Consider the following 18138-nt stretch of genomic DNA (forward strand, 5'->3'; position numbering starts at 1 on the left):
GAGGGCAGTTCTGGCTGTGTAGTCTAAGGGAGGGAGGTTCTGAATACCTCTCAAGCAGACTTTCCACTAACCCCCCCTCCTTTTAGCCCCCCCACCCCCAAGATGTCCAGAGGTACCTGGAACTGCCAATTCCTGAGCTTTCTGGGGGAAACCATAGTACAAACTGGTGATTCTCAGCTTTTCCTTCTGTTTGCTCAGGATCCTGATTTCTCAGGTTTAGTAAGTCATTTAACATTCACCACCTGTTTCCAGCCTCTAAAATTTTTTTTAAAATTAATTAATTAATTAATTTATTTTTGGCTGCGTTGGGTCTTTGTTGCTGCGCACGGGCTTTCTCTAGTTGCGGCGAGTGGGGGCTACTCTTCGTCGCGGGGTGTGGGCTTCTCATTGCGGTGGCTTCTCTTGTTGCAGAGCATGGGCTCTAGGCACGCGGACTTCAGTAGCTGTGGCTTGAAGGCTCTAGAGCGCAGGCTCAGTAGTTGTGGCGCACAGGCTTAGCTGTTCCGCGGCATGTGGGATCCTCCCGCACCAGGGCTCGAACCCGTGTCTCCTGCATTGGCAGGCAGATTCTTAACCATTGCGCCACCAGGGAAGCCCCAGCCTCTAGAATTTTGTTGCCGTCGCTCCTTTCCCACTCTCCCAATTTTTGTGGATTTGTGCTGTTTAAAAATACTCATTATTGTTTAGTGGGGTTTGGAGAGGCATGTTCAATCCTCCATCTTTACCTGGAAATCTGAGAATCAGAATTTACTTTAGTCCCATCTCAGAAAAAACAAAATCAAAACTCACCCTTCATCTTAACATTTATTGATCACCACGTGCTTTCCCTTTCATTATCCCCTTTAATTTTGACAACAGCCATGAAAGGTAAGGTTGGTTCACTCTTTTACAGGTGAGAACCAGAAGCTCAGAGCAGTTGCCTCATTTTATTCTAGAGCTGCAGCCAGGCTGCCACGTCCGAGGCCAGGACCTCAAGGGGGCTCAGACCCCTGAATCCGTCTCCATCAAATAGGCGAGCAGACCATATGTGATGAGAGAAACAAGTGGCCGGAGCAGCTGACAGCTGGCAGGCTCCCGAGGCCTCAGTAGCCTCCATCTATCCTGCTGCGGCAGGAACTCCCTGGTGGAGGGGGGACGCCCGGCTGCAGACTCTTCTGCAGCAAAAGAGTTTCCCCTTGGCTGCGCCGTCCCCAGGGTTGACCCCTGAGGCAGCTGAAAATCTCAGGGACAAATAAAATATTAAAAAACTGAGACAGAAAACAGATTAGTGGCTGCTTAGGCCGGGAAGAGGGGTTTCGGGGGGAAATGGGGGATGATTAATAATGAGTATCGGGTAATAATGAGTATCAGGTTTCTTTTCCGGGTGATGAAAATGTTCTAAAATTAGATAGTAGTAATGGTTGCACAACTCTGTGAATAACTAAAAATCACTGAATCGGGGGACTTCCCTGGTGGCGCAGCGTATAAGACTCCGCGATCCCAATGCAGGGGACCCGGGTTTGATCCCCGCTCAGGAAACTAGATTTCACATGCATGCCGCAACTAAGAGTTCAAATGCCGCAATTAAGAGTTTGCATGCCACAACTAAGGAGCCTGCCTGCCGCAACTAAGACCCGGTGCAACCAAATAAAAAAATAAATACTTAAAAAAAAAAATCACTGAATTGTACACTTTAAATGAATGAACTGTATGGTATATGAACTATATCTCAATGAAGTGGTTATATTTTATTCCTAAAAATTTATTTTTTAAGATTTTTTTTTTGATGTGGACCATTTTTAAAGTCTTTATTGAATTTGTTACCATATTGCTTCTGTTTTATGTTTTGGTTTTTTGGCCTCGAGGCATGTGGGATCTTAGCTCCCCGAGCAGGGATCGAACCCACACGGCCTGCATTGGAAAGTGAAGTCTTAAACACTGGACCGCCAGGGAAGTCCCCAAAGTGGTTATATTTTAAAAAGATGATCAGAGAGAAATAAACTCCCTGATCTATACAAGCATAAAATGGTCTCCGAGCCATCTTCCTTTGTCAATTGAGAAAAATGTGGGACTTCTGGTTTGCCCTAACCAAATCTGTCTCCCCAGGGAACCAGTGAGTCTTAGTAGACAGACTTGCTATCTGGAGAGCAGCATCTGTTTAAAAATCACATTATCTCTGGGACTTCCCTGGTGGTCCAGGGTTAGAACTCCGTGCTTCCACTGCAGGGGGCCCGGGTTCAATCCCCAGTCAGGGAACTAAGATCCCACAAGCCTTGCCATGCAGCCAAAAAAAAAAAAAAAGAAAAAAAAAAAAAATCGTGCTATCTCAGGGACAGCACAAAGGCGGCAGATGTTGATGATAATTAGTACTGACAGTGGTGATTAAACAACAAACCCAGTGCACCAGAGGAAGGGCACATGAGATTAAGAATAAATTAAAAAGGAAATATAGGCAATAAAATAAGGATTTCCTGCACCAAATTCAAACATCCCATCTTCACACAGGCTTGTCGAGGTATCTGCAGAATTCACTTCCTCCTCCAACTGTTCTTTTTCTGGAAGGTTCACCAAATCGGGGTAATCATGACAGCTTCCAGGAGAGTGAAAGTTCTTCCCAAACACTGACTATCAGAGAAAGTTCTGAACAATCTAGGTGCGGAGACCCCTCATGCAAGCAGCCCACGGCCCGGAGGCCTAGAGGCTGGGCTCTGGGTCTGGCAGAAACTGCTCTGTGAGTCCCCTGGGGAGTTGGCTGCCCCTTCATGAAGAAGGGCCCCTGGAACCCGGCCCCGGCCGGCTGGGAACTTGAACTTACTTGACGAGTCTTAGTGTATCCTTTCGGATGTTGATCAGGCTTCTCAGAGTCTTCACTGGTTCTTGGGGAGGAGGGGCAGCGTAAGGAAACTGTGTCGGAAACAAAGTGGGAGAGGACTGTGTTTAGAAAGACGGATAACCATAGTAAGTGGACCTGCTCGAGGTCACAGCTAGTGGGAGAGCTGGGATCCGACTTGGTGTCCAAAGCGCTACCTTTATCTGCTTTTCCCATTAGATGAAGCTTATGTGAGTCAGCATTCAAAATGCGGACACCGAATAAAAACTCTCACTGAAGTTCCAAATACCAAGGGACACACGGTGGCCGAGTTAATCACAAAAGGCTTTTCCACCTGATCTTACACAACGGGGAGCCGGACCTGCAAGGATTTTCCTTCAGTGAAGCCACATGGTGTCTGAGGAATTTAGGAACTGCAAACACAAGAGAACCCCATCATGTGTACAGAGTGGAGGCCTGCAAACAGTGAAGAACAAATTTCCTCCGCAGCTGATCATATAAAGCAGAGTTTTTTAAAAAAACGTGAGCCAAAGAGCTCTTTTGGGGTCGTCAAAGGTTTGTGGTTGTCCATCATTTACCTTACGCTTTCACTCTCTTTCCCTGTTTAAACATGTGGGTTTGGAGTTGTGAGTTGATGACAATGAGGAGATAAGAAAGGGGACACAGTAAAACATTTCATTGGGAACTGCTTTGAGAAGATTAAGAGTGATTTAAAATGTTCCCGCTATTCTTATAATGTCATTTGGGCAGTAAACATTTTTTACATATGATTCCCAGAAGACCTACTAGTGTTTGGAGCTTTGCAAAACCGTGGTCCTCCTAGCTCTGAAGGGTCTACCCCCTCATGCTGGTCTCAGAAAACAGAACGTCCAGATGAAACTCTGTGTCTTCACAGATTTTTGCTGTTTTACTTGGGAAACATAATTGAACCTATGGTACGTCTGATTTTGTGTATTCATGGTGATCCCTGATACTTCATGTGTATGAATGTGACCCTTAAGAAAATACATTTAATCCAAGCTATCAGCTGTGCATTTGGATTATTGCTTTGTGGGTATTGTGTAGCAACATTTTACTTTTTCACTGATACCTTAAACATATATTCTTTTTTTTTTTTTTTTTGGCCATGCAGCGCATCTTGCGGGATCTTAGTTCCCCGACCAAGGATCAAACCCGGGCCCTCTGCAGTGGAAATGTGGAGTCCTAACTACTGGACCTCCAGGGAATTCTCACCTTAAACATATATTCTTTTAAAATATATGATAATTGGTTTTTCTGATTACAAAGCAATACATGTTCAAGCAGAAAACTCGAAAAACACAAAAAAGTACAAAATCAGCCACAATTTCACCACTCAGTGATACCAAAGTTAACATTTGCAGAATGTGTCTTTTTGGATAGGCACCCATCCACCCACCCACCTCCTCCCTCCCTCCCCTCCCCCCTTCCCTCCCTCCCCCCCATTTCTCTGCACTGTTTCAAACTGTACCTACTATTTTATTGTCTCTCTTTCACTTAGAAAGATGTGGCAAATGTTTTAAAGCCTATAATTTGACAATATAACTACACACATTAGAGACAGGGGCCTACTTTAATCAATTCCACATTATTCAGTGTTTTCAGTTGGTTTTACTTTTTTTTTTTTTTCCTGATATAAATGTCGTGGTGAATGCTTTGTCCCTACATTTCTGCGTGCCTCTTTGATTATTTCCTTAAGACATTCCTAGAAGTGGAATTACTGGATCAAAGAGTAAGCATATTTTTAAGACTTTTAAAACTATTTTGCCAAATTGTTCTCCGGAAAGCTGATTCCAACTTTGCTCTCCTGCTTGCAGCGTATCAGGAGGCTTTTATACAGGAAAGCTGAAATTCTAGTTCAGATCCCATCTGTGGCCCATTTCTCCACACCCCCCGACCCCCTTTGCTGGGCTGTCACACTAAAGGAATTTAAAACAATTTTTAAATAAGCTTAAGCAAAAAGTAATTAGGCAGGAAAACCCAACACAAATGCTTGTCTATTCTAAAGCCAAAATAAATGACTTTGGGATTAAAATTTTTTTCTGGAGTAGCGAAGTTAATCATATTCATTTGCACGGGTACTTGGGAGTTATCCTTAACTCCTACCTGAGTTCAAAAAAAAATAGAGGTTTTCCCTTCACTCTTTGCCCTTTCCCCTCTATATCCTCCCCACCCCAGCAAAAAAAAAGAAAAACAAAAGGAAGGGGGGGGGAATTAGTGTTCTTCATCTTCCATTTAGAATATTACATTTGATGGTAACTGGCAATGGAACACAAGTTATTCACTGCTCAGGGAAAGGCATCTGTGGGATCAATTGTTTATATATATAAACTATCCTTATAGTATAATAAATCCACACTTACATTTTTAGCTCTTTACCCTCTGCCCCGCCAAAAGAAAACCATTGAAAATCTGTTTATGAGAAACTAATCCTGTTTGTAGGCTCTTACCTACCAAAGCTTCTGCCTTAGTGGCCGTTCACATACCCAATCAGAGTCTACCGGCAACACTCAGTGCTGGGTGTAAAGAGAGACTTAAAGTGGAAAAGATAAGGTACTGCTCTTTCAGGAAGCAGCATTATAAGGAAGATGATATAGTTACACAAATAACTGTAACACTAAACAGAAATGCCACAAAAAGGGCAACGATAAAGGAAGTGATCGCTTCTGGCTGAGGTAATCCGGAAGGCTTCATGGAGGAGGTGGTATTTGATCTGGGATCTTGAAGGATAAACGTAATTTGTAAATTCAGAGATGACAGGCAAGACAGAGGAAACAGCAGGAACAGAGGCAAGCTAAAGAAAATACTCTGATCTTAGAGTCGCCTCCCCTACCTCTCTAGGCCAGGTTAGCACACCGTGACTCTAAGCTTCTTCGTGATCTTTGCTTTTAAAATGATCATTTATTGAGCACTTACTAGGTGCCAGGCACTATGCTAAGCTCTTTACATACATTATCTTAGTTATCCTTGGAACAATCCTGTGAGGGAGAGATGGTTGTTCCCTTTTTGCAGATAAGGATGTTGACATAGCAACAGGTTCAGTAACACCTCCCAAAGTCCCACAAGTTTTAGGGAGAAGAGTTGAGGTTTGAACACATGCTACCTCCATCTTTCTCTAAGATGCTCCTGGATACAGCTGCTTAACCTAGAGATGACGAAGGGATTGAAGTACCAGTTATTAAAAGATCTGAAAACACTAACCTATGTCTTTGTTCATTCTTTTTTCTTAGCAAGGCACTGATGAACTTTTTTGTTTGCCTACAGTACCTCTTTAACACACGCACCATTACTGTATCATATTTAGAGCAAAAAAAAGTATCTTAGTTCAATTCAAGACCAGAGATTTCACTCCTATGCTAACAGATACGTGTGACATGAAAGCAAAGTAACATCTTCTTGGGACCAAAGGAGATGAAGGTCAGGACGGACTCGGGTCCAAGCACCGCCCTGAAGGAGCCGCTCACCGGTCATCCACTGTGCTCAGAACAGCATCAATAACCGTTTCTCAGTTCACATCCACAGTTCCCACTTGCTTTCTTATGACCTTGGAACCGTAATTTTCTCAGCCCCAGTTGTACCTCATCAGGGAATGAGTGATGACAAGAAAGATCAGACAGAATTTATTTTTCTTAGATGCAAGCGCCCTGGCACAACTAGGCCAGTAAACGGGAAGAAGTGGCCTTTTCTGTCTTGCACACAGCATGCCGCCAGGCGCATAGATGGAGGAGGACCCACAGGTCTTCTGCAAAAGCCGTAGCCTCACTTCTTGCCTCAAGCTCAGTATGGGCTTAGGAGACGTCTTCCCATTTCTCAGACAACATCCTGGAGTAAATAAACTCCCACCACCTTATGAAGGACCTTAAAAACAGCTTCCAGAATTCTCTTTCACTTTTCATAATGAATACAGGCTTATAAAGACTAGTGTGCAAAGAAGGAAATCGGGTCTGCTCAGGGACTTGTGGCCCAAACCTGCCGGGTCAGTAATGTGTTGACAGAGAATTAAGGCTCAGGTCCCTCCACTCTATTCACCTAAGCAGAAATGCTGCCAGAAGAAAGCCCTCTTAATGGGGTAAAATTTGGGTAACTGTTGCAATGACAGCTTGCCAACGCCCATCCATGAAAAAAGAGAACATAGGGAAACGTTTACTGAGAACTTACTATGGGCCGGGCATCATGCTGGGTTCTTTAGACTTTATTTTCATTTTACTTTATTTAATTTATACAATATACATAACATGAAATGTATCACCTTAACCATTTTTAAGCACACGGTCCAGTGGCAGCAAATGCATTCACATGTCCTGTGCTATCATCACTACCATGGAGTTCTCTGGTTTAGATACATTCTTACTTAATATTCTAAACACTAATAGACATGTCGGCCATGCCCACCAGACTGTAAGCTCTTGGAGGAGAGTCTGAAATGAAGGAGGACCTCAAGAAATATGTTGGCTGACTGGATAAATGAAGAATATCAGTATTAACACCCCCATTTTGCAGATAAAGAAACTGAGACTCAAAAGATTCACGTAATTATTCAAGGTCTCAGGGCTATGAGTAGCAGAATCAGGATTTGAACCCAGAACCAGGATTTGAATCCAAAAGCCACGCTGTTTGTCCTGCAGCTGCCTTGGCTACAGCAGGGCAAGGCTACATGTTGTTCTGATCCCAGGAGTGTTCCAGGTACCTGAGTAGAGTGTAGAGAGAGTCTGAACGTTAAACGATCACTGCAAAAGATACCGAATCCTGTTCAGGTTCTAGAGGCTGGTCGAAACTCTCTGGATTACACCCTTATGCTTACGCAGCAGTACATACAAAAGCATACCTAATGCCACACTCCTTTTAAATTTTAACAGGAGTATCTAAGGTCTTCTCAGAGGAAAGCTTTCTTGGAGCACTGCATGACAAATTCCTTTTGTCTGTAAGAGCTAACAGCACCTGTAGAAGACATAAAGGTACATTCAGGGTGTGACGTCAGATAACACTGCCAGCAGAAGCAGGGGAGATGTTCATCACTGTTTACCTTCTGCCCAAGATGCTCCAATACGTGTTACAGATAGATATTCCTAAAGCACAGTGGTTTCTCCTCTAAATTATTTTCAAAGAACAAAGACATCTACCAATTCATTCAACACGTTCACAATGCCCTGAGAGCTTTGCTAGCCTGGATTCGGTGATGGACCAGGCACGCCTCTCTTAGTTCCACCTGTAAGGGGCCCACAACAGAGCTTGCATCTGGCGCCCTGCACTCAGGTACCAGCAGCGCCCCCTCCCCCCGCCGCCCCGCCCCAGCCCAGGACTGGCCTGCTTGTGTCCGCGCTGAAATAAGCCTAAATCTCAGAATAGTTTAAATCCCAAGTACCTCAAGCCCAGGATGGGAGTATAGTACCCACTCAGCCAGAGGAACTCTTTCAGTGGACCCCAGGGGGTAGGCGATCAAGGCTCGTATGAATACAGAGCTAGCGCCTCTTTGACCTTTTATCCTGGTGTTCGTCAGTTTCCTTGTTCGTTTTCCTTACACCAGCAAAGTGCCACTTGGTGGCCAAATGTGGAACTGCCGGTTTAGATAGACCGGATATGGATATGGACGTGTGTGTGTGTGTGTGTGTGTGTGTGTGTGTGTGGCGGGGTACACATACGTATATATTCATATACACACATATATATGTATGTATATATCAACCATGTATCCTAGATTTTCTAACCATTCTAATTTCAAGTATTTTGTTAAACTTCCCCCTATGACTGCACTCACATTTTTGTAGTAGAAAATATGGTCCCAGTGCATACGAGATGAAAGGATCTTACTTCAGTTGTAAATTACGGGTAATTCCCAGTGGTCTGTAAAAGGAACTATAATCCATTCATAAAAATAATTAATTTCAATAAAAAGTTTTTTTTTAAGGTACATAATTTGCTAACATTTGCTATTAAATTCAGGCCTGATCATATACACACAGCATCCTGGATTTGGCCACTGGGAACTCCCTCAATTGGCTCCTGTGTCCTTTTGACTTGCCCCATCACTTTTTGAGCACTTCCTTACTTTCTGGCACCACAAGGTATTCCAGGGTCATGTTGTGTTTTTCTGTCCCCTCCCTGGAATTGATCATGTCTCCAAGGATCCCTGGTTCCTTTTTAGAGACGTCTACCTCAGACCATCATGTATTCACTAATCTTTTACCAATGAACACTTGCTCTGCTTCCAGTTTTCAATATTACAAATAATGATGCAATAAACATTCCCTGAAAGGAAACTTAATAGGAAAAAGGAGGGGGGGGGGTATGCAAAAGAAAAACAAACGAATATGACCTAATGCAGTTTTTACTTAAGAAGAAAAAAGCCTCAAATGCCAAAAATCTGCCTCTGAAGAGAAAGGAAATTATTTTTAGGCAATTTATGACTAAAAGAGAAAAGTACTCATTTTACACATTGCAGTCATGTAATATTTGTGTCAGAGAAATAAATAATAGTTAATATGGAAATCAACATCTGGGATCATATGAATAGCTCATTTACAGCACTCATTTACATAAGCTCTTGCTTTTATAGATTTTAGGGTTTTTATATTTAAAATTCAGTTCCTTTTTATTTGATGCCTGGTTATTTTCTCAGCTTTCTCTACTTCCCCTCTTCTCAGCTATGTAGTGCGTCCAAGACTTACCAGTGGATATATTTAGACTTGTGATACTTTATAACATTTTCTTAGATCCACGTCAGGGAGAACAGTTTACTCTGGTTGAATGATGTGAAATGAATACAAATTTGCCTATTTAACCAGCTGTAGCCCTGGGACAGACTGTATTGTGCCTGCTGTCCACCAAAACGTCAATGAGCTATATTTACAGCAGTAAAACCCCTTTTCACTCATTTTCCATCCAATCCTCGTGGGGAGTCAATCACCCGTGTAGAAAGACTGGTGACCACAAAGCTGACAAGATGTGAAAAGACATTTTTTTCACTCAAATCAAAGATGTGAGGGAGATACCACGAGGGTGTCACATGATGACCTTAACTCAAAGATGCTCTGTGTGCAGGTTTGGTTACCCAAGGAATCCATCCAAGATGGCAGTCTATTTATAGTCTGTTAACTCCTCTGCTGGGTCCCCTGGCAGGGCGCACACGGGACCAATGTTCTGGCTATATGACATCACCTCTAAGGTTGATCTTTCCAAAATATTTAAACCCTACTACGAGTATGCCCAGTTAACCAGTTCTCTTTGGTAACAAGAGCATGAAAGATCCACTGCAGAGAAAAGCACCCATCACAAAATCGCCCTGGTCTCTGTTAACGACCATCACAGACCCATTTTCTCCCTCTCCTTATGGTTTGGGTCTTGACTCATATTGTTCAGGAGTACTCAGACCGGGTAACAGGTTGCGTACACTCTGACATCAAATGCACCTCCAGGGCTATGTGTGCTGCTTTGATGACAAGTGAAACCTACTCAACTTCCTGTTCCCCTGATTGAAAGCCCCTCCCATCGGGATAAAACACTACCCAATCATCCTGTGCTTCTACAATAAAAGTATCTTTCTGAAGATGAGCTGCTTTTAGATACAAAGGGTTCTGCCTAACACCAGCTAATTTTAAGGAGAGTTAAAAGGGAAAAAAGTGCTTTTAGTAAAGCAGACACTGTCATCTTTTCCCTCCAGCAAGTTGGTAAATAATGACTAATGGTCAGAGAAACGACTCCTTTCAGACCAGCACCCCATTCTAGATGCCTGACTTCCAGATTTCATCTGGTCAGGAGACTGGTAACCCAGCTCACAAATAAGAATCCAGTTTTAAGTAAGAGATTTTGAGATGCTTAATACTGTAGGTAAAGAATATGCCCAAAGCACCAGTATCAGCCAAAACAGGTATTCTAAAATACACAACAATAAAGCAGAAACACACCATTGTAAAGCAATTATACTCCAATAAAAATGTTAAAAATTTTTTTTTTAAATAAAAAAAAAAATACACAACATATATTTTTTTTCCAAAGAAGCATATGAATGTTCTAATGCCACCAAGTATTAGTTTTCCAGTCATTTTATTTAACAGAGGCGTTTTCAGTAGGCCAGTTATTAAGAAGAGCAAGTGGACAGAAGTCTTCCCCAGTCTATATTTTAAAAACTAAAAACTGTAAGCTGGTCTTCAAGTTGAAAAACTCCAAGCTGCCCACCTGTGCCCCTCCTGAAATATACTGCCCCTAAAACTATCTCTGTAAGAGCCAAGATCAATTACAAGAGTTTCAAGTCTCCATCTCTCATATTTCTGGAAGGAAATATGCTCTGAGGGACTTCCCTGGTGGTCCAGCGGTAAAGAATCCACCTTACAATGCAGGGGACGGGGGTTCGATCCCTGGTCAGGGAACTAAGATCCCACATGCCACGGGGCAACTAAGCCCATGCGCCACAACTACTGAGCTCACGCGCCTCAACTAGAGCCCACGTGCCGCAAACTACAGAGCCCACGTGCTCTGGAACCCGTGCACCACAACTAGAGAAGAGAAAAACCCGCACGCCACAACTAGAGAGAAGTCCACACGCCTCAACGAAGACCCCGCGTGCCGCAACTGAGACCCAATGCAGCCAAAAATAAATTAAATAAATAAATAAAAAATAAATCTTAAAAAAAATATGCTCTGAAGTCTGCTATGTTAGGAATCTCAGCTTCAGAAAAAGAATAGTATGAAATACAGAAACAGTTAAGTTTATAAGCCAATCAAATACAGAATTCTAAGCCCAGGTAAGGTCAGTTTCTTTGGCTAAGCTACCTATTCGCAGATACAGCCCTAGGCCTAGGAAGAAGGCCATTAGTAACTCAAAAACCCTAATGAGATTTTATTTTGGTTAGCTCATCATGAGATATGGAAACCCCGCATAATTAGAACAAAATAGCATAAAATAAAAACCTATAGCATATGTATGATACTTTTAATTTCTAAATTGTTAATATTAAGATCTGTAGGGACTTCCCTGGTGGTCCAGTGGTTAAGAATCCACCTTCCAGTGCAGGGGACGGGGGCTCGATCCCTGGTCGGGGAACTAGGATTCCACATGCTGTGGGGCAACTAAGCCAGCACCCCACAACTCCAGAGCCAACGCGCCACAACTAGAGAGAAGCCCACACGCCGCAATGAAAGATCCCGCGTGCCACAACTAAGACCTGACGCAGCCAAAAATAAATAAATAAATATTTAAGGAAAAAAAAGATCTGTAATTTGCAGCTAATTTAACAAGGTACCAATCTGTTTCACTTTGCCCTGCTAAGCTTCCAAAAGTCTTGAGAGCTGATTATTCTTCACTCACTCCTTAATAGCAGTGCACAGGACTTCCCTGGTGGTGCAGTGGTTAAGAATCCACCTGCCTGTACGGGGGAAACGGGTTTGAGCCCTGGTCCGGGAAGATCCCACATGTCAGGGAGCAGCTAAGGCTGTGCACCACAACTACTGAGCCTGCGCTCTAGAGCCTGTGAGCCACAGCTACTAAGCCCACGCCTCACAACTGCTGAAGCCCGCGTGCCTAGAGCCTGTGCTCTGCAACAAGAGAAGCCACCGCAATGAGAAGCCCACGCACCGCAATGAAGAGTAGCCCCCCCTCGCCACAACTAGAGGAAGCCCACGCGCAGCAACAAAGACCCAACGCAGCCAAAAATAAATTAAAAAAATAGCAGTGAGTAGCCAAGGTTATATAAACCAACTGAACTAATTTCTTTGGCTTACATATTAAATATATTAAAGTCTAAGCTCACTTAAAGTCTGTCTGTAATGAAATCTAGAGCTAGAAGTATAACTCTTATGTTCTAGATGGTGAATCTCAGAGACAAAATACAAATATTTACAATATATCATGCACAGAGTCCAATCCCAAGGTTGATTCACGTCACTGGCTTCTCTCTCATCCTGTGTTCCATCCTCATCCCTTCCTTGACCTCCTACCTGACATCTCTATGTCCCTCTACCAGTCATCTATCACCTCTCAGTCCATCCTTGTAAATCTTCACGCCTTTAACCACATCCTTCAACACCTCCAATTTTCCTATTCTCAGCAAACATTTCTCTGTGGCTCTTCCTCTTTTTACTGATTTCCTGCATGTTATTAAGACCCTGGGCTTCTGATCATCTTTCCAGGCTTGTCAGAAGTGATTCCAGTTCATCAAGAAAAAAACAGGTGTCGTAGCATTAACCATAAGCTTTCTGAGACTAAAAAGAGCCAAGTTCCAAGTTTAAACGTAGTGCAAAACAAAGACGGCACAACAGATAATAATTTCCCAAGAAGCAATACATGGTCATATCTCCTAACACAGTTAGTCTGGCTCCTAGGTTTATAATTCTCAGCCTGGCCAATTCAAAGATTCTTTAAGCACTACTTAATAATCCGCCAAGAAAGCACAGCCCCAGGATTAAGTGGAAAGTCAAAAGTTCAGCAAGAGGATTTAGTGACTGGCTTCTAAACAAATAAATTATGGAAAAAGAAAGATTTGTAGTGGGTAAACCTGACAGACACCACCTTCACTAAGTGATTAAGGTTGCCATCACTGGGAATATGTCATGAACCGTTATGTGCCTCTGATATGATGTAATAAGGGTACTTACCTCTGTGGTATTCTTTCCGCAAATCCATAACCCTAGTCTAATCACAAGAAAACATCAGAAAACCCAAATTGATGGGAGTTCTACAAAATATCTAACTAGTATATCTCAAAACTGTCACGGTCATGAAAAACAAGGAAAAACTGAGAAACTGTTAAAGATTGGAAGAAACGAAGGAGACATGACAACCAAAGGTAACTGGGACTAAAAAAAGACATTAGTGGAAACACCGGTGTAGTCCTAATAAAATCTGTAGTTTTGAAAAATAGTAATGTACCTATGCTAATTTTTAGTTTGGATAAATGCTCCATGGTTGTGTAAGACGTTAACATCAGAGATAGCTGGGTGGAGGGAATACGGGAATTCCCTACTACCTTTGCAATTCTTCTGTTAAGTATTAAAAAAAAAAAAAAAAAAAGTTCAGCAAGAAAAGTGCTGAGAGGAAATGGAGAGCAAAGGATCCCAAAGTGGAAGGTGTAGGTCTTGGCCCTTGTATTAGTGGTTGTGCAATTTTACACAAATTGCTGTGCTCTACTAAGCCTCTACTTCCTCACCAGTAAAAGGTGCTTGATAATAGCTACCTTATAATTTGTGAGATTAAAGGTTGTATTAGGGATTTCCCTGGTGGCACAGTGGTTAAGAATCTGCCTGCCAATGCACGGGACACGGGTTCAAGCCCTGGTCCGGGAAGATCCCACATGCCGCGGAGCAACTAAGCCCGTGAGCCACAACTACTGAGCCCTCCCGCCACAACTACTGAAGCCTGCGTGCCTAGAGCCCATGCTCCACAACGAACAGTAGCCTCTGCTCGCCACAACTAGAGAAAGCCCACACTGCAACAAGGACCCCACTCAGCCAATAAATAAATAAATAATAAAAATAAAAATAAAGGTTGTATTAGTCTAGTCAGGAAAACAAACCACACCAGGTATTTTAACAGAGAATTTAATCGAACTGGTTAAACAGGCATCAGAGAACCAAAACACAACAAGGGGACACTGAGCTGACACAGAGTCACCTCAGGAAGCGGCTACCACCCCTGGGGCTGAGGGAATCAAGGGGAGAGGTGGGGGCTATCAGCCTAGAGGCCCCCTGGAGCTGGGACTCTGGTCTCTGGGTACCACCCTTTCTCTTCCTCCAGCCCTGCAGACCCTCTGGCGCCCTCCGTTGGCAGAGCCTGGAAGTGGAGAAACCTGGCCGAAGAGTCCCTGCCCCAGCATTGCCCAGCCCAGGTTAGAGGGTGGTTTGGGGCTGGGAGACAACAGCTGAACTGTTAACTGTGAAACAACTTTGTAGACTGTAAATGTTACCCACTGGTACTTACTATTTGCATTACTTCTATTAAGTGCCTGAGCTAACTCTCCCTCTTTTTTTTTTTTTGCCACGCCACACATCTTGCGGGGATCTTAGTTCCCCGACCAGGGGGTCGAACCCGTGCCCCCTGCAGTGGAAGCACGGAGTCTTAACCACTGGACCCCCAGGGAAGTCCTCTCCCCTTCTTTCTTTTAAAAATATTTAACAGTATGGATTAACAGAGGATATGCAACTTTGGCGTTAAAAGCATTTAAATTTTTAATAAATGGAAAATATGGGACTACATTCTATTCTATAATTATAGCAACCTTTACCGCAAAGCTCGCTTTGTGAGACCTGTCTTCTAAAGATAAAGCATATGTCTGATTCATTTCTGTAATAGTCAGGGCTACTATTTTAGTTGTGTGAAATAAGTGTGTTGCTCAGGGGTGCTATTTACATGTAACCAGGCTATCTGACCCAGAAGTCTTTGACTTTTATAGAATTCTGTAAGAACACTTTCATTACAATTTAAGGCCATTATGCATGTCTTTAAAAGCTGAAAAAGTTAACCAAATTTTTCTTTGAAATGCAACACCAATACACATAGTTTCCCGTAAGCTGGGGCGGCCCCTGACAACAGGAAACAGAGGTGAGAGTGTGCACACTTAGTTTCAGCAGGTTTCAAAGAAATGTCGAGGAAATTCCTACAACACAGATGCTTTAGTTTCACTGTTGAAAACCGCAGCAGTTCTTTGTGCCCTGGTTTGTTAAGAAACACAGCCTTAAACAACAAACCAAAAGTTCAAGCGTTTAGCAGCACTTTCCAAGTCAGCAAAACTTATGTCACAAAGTAAAGTTCCTTTCTCAGAGTTTCTGGAAGCTCTGTCTACACTTCATTTATCACTTCCCTCTTTGTGTGTATATAGTGTCTGAGCTTCCTGCGAGATTATAAGCTTGAGGGCAAAGTCTAGGTTAGAGGTATCTTTGTATCACCCAGAGTGATTAGACCAGCACACATAAAAGATAAAAATAGGTTATGTGTAGAATGAATATATGAATAAGGTCTTCAGAAGAGCACAGCAGGTGTCCATGGTGACCATCTGGATTGTGGATATTTGCCCTAAACGGCAGGTTGGCACAATTAATACTCACAAAATAACTAAAAAACAGATTGCCATGTGTTTTTTGTTTTTTATTTTATTACCTTTTTATTGAAGTGTAGTTGATTTACAATGCTGTGCCAATCTCTGTACAGCAAAGTGACTCCGTTTTACGCATATAGACATTTGTTTTTTAATATTCTTTTCCATTATAGTTTTTCCCTGCTGCTGGGGTACTAGGATTGACCCCTCTGGCTGAGCGCTGCTGATGCAGAAGCAATGTTGACCACCGCCCCCCCCCCCCACTGCCACGTGCACACACGGCGTCTGGGGCACACGTCCACCGCCTCTTATTGATACATGGCCATAAGCAGGGGCTCCCTGGGCCACATGGACACCAGGCCACAGAGAGCACTGGCATGTCTGTGAACCACTCCTTCTTTCCAACACATTCCATTTTTTTTTTTTTGTTAAAGTCAGGTTTATCGAGGTGTAATTTACATCCAGTAAAATTCACCCATTTTAGTGTACAGTTCTATGCATTTTAACAAACGCATACAGCTCTGTAACCACCATTGTAATCAAGGTACAGCACACTTCCATCCCCCGTATTGTTCCTTCATTCCCTTCTGCAGCCAACCCCTCCCTGCACCCCCAGTGTCTAGCAACCATTCATCTGTTTCCCATCCCCGCAGTTTTGTCCTTTCCAGAATGACAAGACACATTCTTTCCATGCTTAAATAAAATAGCCAAAGGCCTCATTGAACTCTGCACAGATCACCATATGTTCAGCTGCCCTATGAGCCTCTCGTGTATATCTGGAGGGGAGAACGCAGGGTCTGATGGGTGCGAAGGGCAGCAACATTCACTGCAGCGTGGATGACTTCACAAGCTCTACAGAGAGCAGGACGCGTCTTCGTGAGCTGTGAAGCAGCTCTTCTACATCCAAAGACAACGACCTCTTATTTTAAACTGTCTCTCTATGAAATACCCGGGTTCCTTCTTCCACGATCTTATGGTACAAGACACAACCAGATTTCCTTCTGGTTTGGTTGAGCTTTTGGTATTAAAAGAAAACATAAATTACTGTAGCTGAAATAGAATATAGATTAATAAGAGAATTCTGTTAAGCTAAAAAGCTTGAGTTCCAGTAGAATGTTCTTCCGGCCCATCAGATTTGGCTTGACCGCACAGTGAGTTATTTTGTGTCTAGCAAAATACTGAACTTTTACTGAATTCTTTAAGAATCACTCAAGAGCTTCCTACACAACTTCAGGCTAACATGAAGCAGAGTACAGAGAACGTATAAATGCAAAAAAAGGGACAATGACGAGCTCCCTGGCAAATCGAGAGCGAGGGAAATTGCAAATTACCTTCTAGCACAATACAAGGTCACATGACAGCTTTTTTTTTTAATTTAAAATTTTTACACACAGAAAATCCTTGCCCTGTAATTTCAAAGCCCAAATTATAATGCTTACTCATTCCCTTTCTACTCTATGTAATAAATTATATTATATCTTATATTTCATATTAGATATATAAGGGGTTAGTTATCAAATTTTGAGATGTATGGGGCTTCCCTGGTGGCGCAGTGGTTAAGAATCGTTTGCCAATGAAGGGGACGCAGGTTCGAGCCCTGGCCCGGGAAGATCCCACATGCCGTGGAGCAACTAAGCCCGTGCACCACAACTACTGAGCCTGCGCTCTAGAGCTCGAGTGCCACAAGTACTGAGCCCACATGCCACAACTACTGAAGCCCGTGCGCCTAGAGCCCATGCTCTGCAACAAGAGAAGCCACCGCAATGAGAAGCCCACGCACCGCAACGAAGAGTAGCCCCCGCTCGCCGCAACTAGAGAAAGCCCGCGCGCAGCAACAAAGACCCAATGTAGCCAAAAACAAAAATAAAAAATAAATAGGGCTTCCCTGGTGGCGCAGTGGTTGAGAATCTGCCTGCCAATGCAGGGGACACGGGTTCGAGCCCTGGTCTGGGAAGATCCCACATGCCGCGGAGCGGCTGGGCCCGTGAGCCACAGTTACTGAGCCTGCGCGTCTGGAGTCTGTGCTCCGCGACGGGAGAGGCCGCGACAGTGAGAGGCCCGCGCACCGTGATGAAGAGTGGCCCCCGCTTGCCACAACTGGGGAGGGCCGTCGCACAGAAACGAAGACCCAACACAGCCATAAATAAATAAATAAATAAAATTAAATAAATAAATAAATAAATAAATAAATAAATACATTTATAAAAAATTTTGAGATGTTTGAGTTTGAAGAAATGATAGAGAATTTAAAGTCAAACAGTGCTTCCCAGCTCCCATCAGCACAGATTT

At 43.2% G+C, this 18138-nt stretch overlaps 1 protein-coding gene across 5 annotated transcripts in view; it reads right to left on the bottom strand.

Annotated features, from left to right (window-relative positions):
* Window positions 1-18138, bottom strand: part of RNF157 (ring finger protein 157) — a 79986-nt gene that overhangs the window by 25914 nt on the left and 35934 nt on the right. For all 5 annotated transcript variants that reach the window (XR_014257313.1, XM_082440241.1, XM_082440240.1 and 2 more), the window contains exon 3: window positions 2795-2883. Coding sequence is in view for 4 of the 5 variants with exons in the window: in XM_082440241.1 (XP_082296367.1) it covers window positions 2795-2883 (89 nt within the window). In the remaining variant the exon portion in view is untranslated. The remainder of the gene's footprint in view (window positions 1-2794; window positions 2884-18138) is intronic.

The sequence above is a fragment of the Balaenoptera physalus genome (genome assembly GCF_965194825.1).
Source record: "Balaenoptera physalus genome assembly, chromosome: 20".
Taxonomy (NCBI): Eukaryota; Metazoa; Chordata; class Mammalia; order Artiodactyla; family Balaenopteridae; genus Balaenoptera; species Balaenoptera physalus.